Source organism: Gouania willdenowi, chromosome 24, assembly GCF_900634775.1.
Source record: "Gouania willdenowi chromosome 24, fGouWil2.1, whole genome shotgun sequence".
In the NCBI taxonomy this organism is placed as follows: Eukaryota; Metazoa; Chordata; class Actinopteri; order Blenniiformes; family Gobiesocidae; genus Gouania; species Gouania willdenowi.
The window spans coordinates 7,938,015-7,947,348 of NC_041066.1; the positions used below are offsets into that span (position 1 = coordinate 7,938,015).

The 9,334-nt window shown below is 31.9% G+C and overlaps 2 protein-coding genes across 2 annotated transcripts; both read left to right on the top strand.

Annotated features, from left to right (window-relative positions):
- Nucleotides 1–810: 810 nt before the first annotated feature.
- gtf2h5 (general transcription factor IIH, polypeptide 5) lies at nucleotides 811–4,017 on the top strand. Its single transcript, XM_028439930.1, has 3 exons — nucleotides 811–951; nucleotides 1,193–1,253; nucleotides 3,581–4,017. Exons 2-3 carry the CDS (start codon nucleotides 1,219–1,221, stop codon nucleotides 3,759–3,761), a joined length of 216 nt encoding a protein of 71 aa, XP_028295731.1. The 5' UTR covers nucleotides 811–951; nucleotides 1,193–1,218; the 3' UTR covers nucleotides 3,762–4,017.
- Nucleotides 4,018–5,030: 1,013 nt separating this feature from the next.
- On the top strand, nucleotides 5,031–8,914 carry dynlt1b (dynein light chain Tctex-type 1b). Its single transcript, XM_028439821.1, has 5 exons — nucleotides 5,031–5,079; nucleotides 5,242–5,283; nucleotides 6,938–7,061; nucleotides 7,154–7,231; nucleotides 8,638–8,914. Exons 1-5 carry the CDS (start codon nucleotides 5,047–5,049, stop codon nucleotides 8,706–8,708), a joined length of 348 nt encoding a protein of 115 aa, XP_028295622.1. The 5' UTR covers nucleotides 5,031–5,046; the 3' UTR covers nucleotides 8,709–8,914.
- The last annotated feature ends 420 nt before the right edge of the window (nucleotides 8,915–9,334 follow it).

Genomic DNA, 9,334 nt, shown 5'->3' on the forward strand with positions numbered 1-9,334 from the left:
TACTGTAATGAATTATACCTGCAGCACAAAGGGCTTCACATTAACTGGATACATACTGGTATTGGGACCTAATTCAATATTAAGAGAAGACTATTGCTGCTGTGATGCAGGCCAGGCCTATCTTTTCTTAGTACATTTAGAACTAGAACATGAGAAATTGTATTTTCAATCAAAATACTGCACCACCCAGTGTCTGAAAAAGGACATCGCTTGATCATTTCTGAAAGGTAAAGGAAATCCAAAAACAGGTAGAGAGTTGATGTTTAGTGTATTAAAATTACAATAAAAATTAATCAAAATTGCATATATAAAGTACCCAAATTTTATAGTCTTTAATAAAACCACACGTGTATTTACAAGTAATTGGAATCTATTTATCCTGTAGATCTCACTTTGAGAAGTTAATCGTACAGGAACACCTCAACATCAAATAAATATATACAGTATACTGTATAAGGGTCATAGCTGGTGTTTTATAGAAATTAAAAGTCGGTTTCCAATTCTCAAAATGTCAATGCATCCACAGTTGATCTTAAGATTTTTGGGGAGTAATATTTCCTTGTGAAAATGTGCAGAACATCCCCTAATAACCTTTCCACCTGATAAATAAATAATCATGTATAGTCAGATTTAGTCACGTGGAAGTGGATTAATTTAATGATAAATACATTGTCCAGAAAGGAAAACAATCAATTTTATTATATATGTAATAAAAATTAATTGATTTGAGGTATTGATTAAAGCATTATTAATATTCTAACTGAATTTACAGCTAAAAAAGTGCGCATGCGCTTTCCCCACATTGATGAGATTTGACCTTTCCTGCTCGCCGTACCCACTGCTGCTGTTATGATGGTGTACAGCTAGAGAAACATCTTCGATCAGCTGTAAAAAGACAGTCTTTAGTTCACTTTCACATCCTCAGTTTAACACATCTCGGCGACTTTTTGTGTAAGTTATTATTTATCCACCGAGTATTTCAGTAAGTCTGTATTTAGCTGGTTTTTACTGTAATAATTTAATGTTAGCTGTTTAAGCTAGCATCGGACAATAGCTACTTGACATATGATAGCATGTCAACAATTGACAGTAACGGTGATATAACTTAAAAAGTTTGATATTATTTATTTTAAACCTTGTCTATTTACTAGATTACACCGTATATGTTTAAATGCCTCTTTTCATTCTGCAGGTTAGCTGATTCCCATCAGTCCCACCATGGTCAACGTACACAAAGGCGTCCTTGTTGAATGGTAATAAATATTACATTTATTAAAAATGCTCCGAAGTACGTTCATCATTGGGCAGCAAGTGTCCATGTATTTAAAGCTGATGTGGTTAAAAGAAAGAATCATAGAATAAAAATAGAAGGGTGGTCTCATCCTGTATGCAAATTGGCTCAAGATCACTAGGAAAATAAAATGAGGGGATTTTTTTTTTTTGTCTAAATGATGCAAAGAACACACAAAAAACACAAAAAAAATAAACACACAAAAGAAAAACACATACAAAACAAGAGGAAAAATATACAAAATAACACCAGAAACACACAAAACTAAAACACTCAAAAAGAGAAAAAAATGTATAAAGTCATACCAAGAACCCACAAACAAAAACAAAAATACACAAATTTAGAGAAGTACTTTATCAGAATCACATATACTTTATTTATTACAGGGTAATTTTTTTTAATTTTTTTTTACAGATGCTCCAGAAATATTTAGAATGAAAAGAGGAAACATAGAAAAGAAAAAGAAAATGTACAGTACATATTGTGAAATAAAAGACTGTTAATTAAATAGGGATTAAATTATGGGGAGAGATTTGTCTCAAAAATATTCACAAATAGATCATTCCCAATTTTCACGTGTTTTTCAGATCCACAAATACATCCACAATTTACATGTGTGTTTTCTTTTTTGTGTGTATTTATCATTCATTATCATGTTTAAATCTTTATTTGTGCTTGTGGACTGAGCAAAGTGCGTTTGTGGAACGGCCCACGTGTCAACTGAATTTTGAGACACACACACACACACACACAGCTGCTGATCCACGTGTCTAGAGCACCACCATCCACATGGTAATTCACGATAAATACTAGAGGTGTGAGAAGAAAACAAATTGGTTTCACGATATATCGACAATTTTGATTGATTTTTAGTAATTAAAAAAATATTATTATTTTTCTTTACATTGGATCAATATTTTTGTGTTTGTGCAATATTTCAGTGGTTGCAATGATTTCAATGTGTTCCAATGGTTATTTGATGCACTTGATTTTATGATGGCAGTGTGTAATGCCTGCAATATTTATGTATGTACAGACATTTTATTTTCATATAATCTGTTCAGAAAAATCAAAACAGATTGAAAAATATAACCAAAACAGAATATAAAGATATCAACGGAGCACCTGAAGAGATTAATTTGAACTTTTCTGTGCTTCTAAACAATCTAAATATACATCAAAATGCATTTAAGGGCTAAAAAAGTGGATTTAGCATGATATGTCCCCTTTAACTTACATTGAAAATGGTCAAAAACACTAATAATAATAAATAGGATGTGTTTAACTAAATAGTTTTGACTCAATTTGTCCTCTGAATGATCAATATCTTCTGATGAACATATACAGCAACTTGATTTTTCATCTCTACGTTTAATTTTGATATTAACTGGGTAAAATATCGTGATATCGTATCGCGGCCCAAGTATTGTTATACGTATTGTATTGCAACATCCTTGCCATTACTCACCCCTAATAAATACACACATATAAATGAGAAAACACACGGAAATGGTGGATATAATTGTGGATCTGAAAATCTAAACAATACATGTGAAAATCAAAAAAATACATGTGAAAATCTAAAAAAAGCATGTGAAAATCTAAACAATACATGTGAAAATCTAAACAATACATGTGAAAATCTAAACAATACATGTGAAAATCTAAACAATACATGTGAAAATCTAAAAAAAGCATGTGAAAATCTAAAAAAAAGCATGTGAAAATCTAAAAAAAGCATGTGAAAATCTAAACAATACATGTGAAAATCTAAACAATACATGTGAAAATCTAAACAATACATGTGAAAATCTAAAAAAAGCATGTGAAAATCTAAAAAAAGCATGTGAAAATCTAAACAATACATGTGAAAATCTAAAAAATACATGTGAAAATCTAAAAAATACATGTGAAAATCTAAAAAATACATGTGAAAATCTAAAAAAGCATGTGAAAATCTAAACAATACATGTGAAAATCTAAAAAAGCATGTGAAAATCTAAAAAATACATGTGAAAATCCATAAAATACGTGTGATGTATTTGTGAATATTTTTGAGACAAATCTCTCCCCATATTAAATACAAGTGCACACCTCCAGGAAAGTATACTATAATACTCTTTGGATATCGTCTTTTTTCACATTATTGCATTATCACTGCTACTGTGCCTTTCCACTTTTAGCTTTATTTTTCATATGTTCCCTATGTACACATATGTCATGACAGATGTCAGTAGTGCACACTGGCCAATATTTAGTTGGCTTTCTTCTCTTTGTTTATGGAACCAGTGATCCTGCCATGAAGCAGTTCCTCCTCTACCTGGATGAAACCATGGCGTTGGGGAAGAAGTTCATCCTCAAAGATCTTGACGACACACACGTTTTTATCCTGGCAGAGGTGGTTCACACTCTTCAGGAGAGAGTCGGGGAACTAATGGACCAGAACTCCTTCACCATCTCTCAGAAATAAATGTATCATCTAAGTTAAGAGTTTAGTTTAGGATTCTGGTGTGAATTTCTGTTTCTATTTAAAGCAAACAATTTCGTAAAAAATATAAAACAGACAAAAGGGCAATATATTGACCTTTGATTCATTTTTTAAAAAGAATACATGAAAAAAGTCACCTAACTCCTCATTTAATGAGAGGTTTTAGATATATTTTTACTTGAATAAATGGTTTGTTTTTCAATTTATTTCAAGGTGAATAAAATTGAAGTGTACATAACGTTTCATTGTTGCGTCTATTTTTATTCAGTAATTTTTTTTTTCCCCTTTCAATTACGTACATGAATTTGGATTTTGTTTTGGGGCATAAAAATCAGTTTGCATATATTTTATCCTTTAGCCTTATTTAGGCAGGGGTTAACTGCTGACAGTCTTAACAACAGTTTAGTAAACTAGAATGTGTTTGTGTGATGTTTATTATAAGGATCCATGAAAGCTATGTGGATTGAAGCAAACAGCAGCAACGTGTACTGTATAAATAGATTATTATTTAATATAGTAGTTTTTAATATTGTAGGGGAAACTAGGATTCAGCTATTTATTTTTTTTTCGACAATTTTTAATGTTACGGTCTAATACACCAGTGATTCTCAACTGGTGGGTCGGGACCCAAAAGTGGGTCGCAGACCTGTACTGGGTGGGTCACGGACAGCTGGTCAAAAATGAATTAATACTTAATATCTCTCATGTTGGACTTGTCTTTTATTTTGAAAGAAAGTTTTCTTTTGACAGGCATGCTGTAAAATGCATGTTGCTCAGAAAAATATAGAGATTTATTTTTTTTTTTAAAAAAAATTATATACGTGTGTTTTCAACAGCTAATTGAGAAAAATAATAATTTGTGGTTGAATTCTAAAAAACACTGGGTCATAATTTAAAGACCGTGGTAAAATGTGGGTCCCAGGGTGAGACCAGTTGAGAACCCCTATATTACACCACACCAAAATGTGACAACCTCTACGTTTATGAATACATTATTATTATTTACATTATTTTAGACAAATGAGAGCTAATCATTGCATTATTATACTTTATCATTTTTTTATTTTTTTTAACAACACGAAATGATGTATGGTGAGCTACAACCATCCACAGAAACTGTTTCACTTTTAATTGGTTAAAACATTAATTTATTGTACTTTACAGTTCATTATGTGTATGTACATTTGCTAAAGTTGTAAATTTCAATGTTATGCCGGAGATAATACTTTTATTCTGAAAATGTGACCGGAAGTGGATCAAACAGGCAATGGCGAATATGGACGACGATCTGGCAGATGAGGTGATGTTTGTTTTAGATATAAAAGCGAATAAGTTGTATTTAATGAAAACGATAAATTGTGTATAAAATCAAGGTTCAGCTTGGTTGTGTTTCAGAAAATCCCTGTTATAAAAGTAACCGTGTGTTTATCTCGATTTATTTCATTTTTCTCTCCTTTCTCAGACTGTTTTTGTGGTGGAAGACGTTCGGAAAGTTGTTAAAGAGGTGAGTGAATCTACACACGTGTGTGTAATAAACGTAGACGTCTATAATTAATCATACTTGTTTCTTTTAACAACAACAACCATGGTACTTAGCGGCTCGCGGTTGCTATGGTGATCGTTGCGAGGCACCGTTGCTGACTTGGACTATTCCGTTTGAATGAGATAAATGATGTTTACATGTGATCATGTAGAAGTTGGAAAACAACAACCACAATTAGATCTTGTTTTAAAGCAAATGTAAATACATTTTAGGCATTTTGTGACGCAATCCATCAATATTATATGAAATAAAATCGAAACCTTTGCTTTCAATGTGAACTTAATGTTTTATTTGCGTTTTAATCAGGTAAACCATTTAGGAATTAGGATGCAACACATTTTTTATTTTTATTTTTTTCTGGTTCCCATTTACATCCAAGAGACCAAAGAAAGATCACGTAAAATATCATACTTACTGTATATACCCAAAGCTTTTTATTCATTTATTTATTTATTTATAACCTGCATGGGCCGTACGTTAAAATGAAAAGGTAGGAAAAAAAAATGCTAATTTAGAAGAGATACTCTTTTAGCTCACCTGTGTCAAACTCAAGGCCCAGGGGCCAAATCCGGCCCTTTAAAGTATCCAATTTGGTCCTTAAAAGAAAGTAAAAAATGACAGAGAAAACATGAATTATTGTGTAAATTACAAACTAATTCTGATGTACATACATCAGCCCCTCCAAATATTAGTGGTGAGTATTGGTTAGGATGTTGCAATACGATACGTATCGCGATACTTGTGTCACGATACGATATCATTGCGATATATCTCGATATTCTACCCAGTTGATATCAAAATTAAACGTAGAAATTAAAAATCAAGTTGCTGTATATGTTCATCAGAAGATATTGATCATTCACAGGACAAATTGAGTCAAAACTATTTGCTTCAAAACATCCTATTTATTATTTATTATTAGTACTTTTGCACATTTTCACTGAAAAAAAGAAAATACAGTGTTACACACTGTCATCATAAAATAAAGTGCAACAAGTAACCATTGCAACACATTGAATGCATTGTAATTACTGAAATATAAACAAAAATATTGATAATATATATATATATATATATTAATAATTGATTTTAAAAAATTGATTTAAAGTCGGCACCCAAAAAATTAAATATATAGTGAAATCGATTTTTTTTCACACCCCTACCAAATACACAAATTCAATGAAACTCCACATTATTTTCAGATTTTCTGTGCTTATATCACATGATGGCAGTCATTTTTATTCTCAATTAAAAAAATAAATAAAAAAAAAACTATACATTTTTCCAAAATCCTGCCATTTTCTTAAAATACTCCTCAAAATTCCCCAAACTTAACAAAAAAAAATGTGATAAAATCAAGGATCTTTCTTAAATAAAGATCCTGCAGGGACTAATATCAGTCATTTATTGCTTAGATATCATCAGTTCCTCATTGTTTCTATTATTTATACGTGGAAGTGAAAACTAAGGCAGATCAATGTTAAAATTGTTTGCTTCCTGTCTAAAATGTGCTCTGAGTTTGGCTCCTAAACTAAAATGAATTTCAATAAATTTAGTTGAAACTAGAAAAATGTCACGTGTACATACCCTCCATTCCATACCTGTTTGTGTTCAGTCTATTGAAGTGACCATTGGGGACAATGCCTACCAGCAGAACAGAGTGAACCAGTGGACCACTAACGTAGTGGAGCAAAGTCTCAGTCAGCTCAGCAAACTGGGAAAACCTTTCAAATACATTGGTACAGTATGTGTGTGTTTGTTTTGTCTCAGAAATGTTTATTTATGTTCTTTTCATGTATTAATCTCATCATCACTCGTTTCTCTCCATCAGTCACATGTGTCATAATGCAGAAGACTGGAGCTGGTGTTCAGTCGGCCTCTGCATGTTTCTGGGACAACACTACAGATGGTAAGAAGATTCTATTCATGCAACACGTGCAGTCAGTTGGTCACTTACAGAGTAACTCAACAACGCCTTGATTATGGGCGTGGCTCCTGGAGCAGTTAAGACACGCCCAGTCTATGTAATAAATACTCAAAGAGCGATTTATGCTATGCTAATTAGCTACTCATTACTCACCATAACTCTCAATTCACAATTCTCTCAATCCAACCTACTCACCACCACAGAGTCCACAGGTGATAGTTTTTATAGAAGGGGCGGAGCCAACAGTTTTGATAACCAACACCAAAACGTCACAAACCACCATTATCAGCCAATGGCAAAATTCACTTGTAATAGTCGGGTTTTAACCCATAGAGGGCAGTCACTCATATTTTACTACAAAATACACCAAATCTAAATAATTTCACTAAAATGTCAAAAGTTGGACAAAAATCAATCAACAACACTACTTTATTTTTTATACAATTTATTTATTAGCAGAAAAAAAAGTGGTTTTGTGGTTTCATTACTACAAAGAAGGGTTGGGGTCAATTATAGTTGTCATTGCATAACTGATAATTATAATTGTAATTGTAATTTTGAAACTATGTTGCTGTTGTAATTGAGTGTAGATACAGTAATTGACTTTGTAATTGTAATTTCCATGAAAATGTTATAAAAATTGTCAATTCAATAATTCAACTCAAAAGTGGGCAACCACGTTACAGTTCTATGTACAGTTCTACACATATATGTAGTTAACAATCATCAAAATATGTTTCATTACAAGCTTTCTCACACTTTATACCATTTAAAAAAAAATAAGTCTAAGGGTATACCTCCACCAAAAATATTAAAAACCTATATTTTTATTGATTAGGAAGCCTAACAACATAACCAATAGATAGGAAATAAATAATATTATAGATATTTGTTTTTAGTGTATTTTACAGTTGATTTAGGACCTGTTATCATAAGAGATGCTAACTGAAAGCTAACACAAGAGGAAGATTAACTTTTATTATTTATGTCAGGCTCAGTAATTGTGATTAATTGTAATTGAAATTTAGTAATTGAGAACGTAGTTGTAATTGGCTTTCTGAGGATAAAACAAATATTATTAATTATTATTATTATTATTATTATTATTGATAAACATTGCTTCCTCTTCACCTTCAACCAACTCAAAATAAACAAAGCATGAAATAAGAGAACAAGCACATTACTTTATGACAGTGGTTTTTATTATTTTATAAGGCGTTAATTTGCTGTATCACCATGTCATGTTCTCTAATTCTCTGATCAACTACATCCGTTTACATTATCTCCTTTTCTGAAACCAAGACGTTGTAGGTCAAATGTGTTGATGAATGCTGTGATTGATATAGAATAGAACCTAATGATTGGTACGTTTGTACTGTGCCCTACAGGAAACTGTTCTGTGACGTGGGAAAACAAGTCCATGTACTGCATCGTCAGTGTGTTTGGCCTGGCCATCTGAACATTTAATGGGGTTTTGGATCCAGCTGGTTACAGTGTTTCTCAAGCTTTTCTCCTATTTCTGTATAAAAGTACCACCTTTGTCCAACAACGTTTTGCTCAGAACACTATGAAAAAAAACAGCTGTAGAGCATAATGATGGAATGAATGAGGGATAACACACATTTTAAAGGATCTCATCTTGTAAATAAATGGAATGAAACAGTATTTAGTGCCTCTTGAATAGAATTATTCCTACAGTTTTTTATCATTTCCAGTCGTCTCCCATCACACCCCTTGTGTTTTTAGTTCATGTTTTAATCAAGATAATTTCCATCATGATTATAACTTTTAACTAAAAATAAACATTGTAAAATTCCATAGTTTTAATGCTTTCATTTGTTAATTTTCCCGCTCTCTCTCATCGCGTACCCCTAGGGGTACATGTACCCTTATTTGAGAAACACTGATTTAGAAGAAGTAAGACTATTTATAGCTGCTGGGCAGCAATGGTTGGGGCCAGGCAGTTTTAGACAAAACAAGGCAGCACCTGTTCATTTTCTTCACGTTTTTTAATCGACATTTTTTTACGTTGCAATATCGAGATTATGAGATATAAAAAAAAAAACACATGAATGAAAATTATAT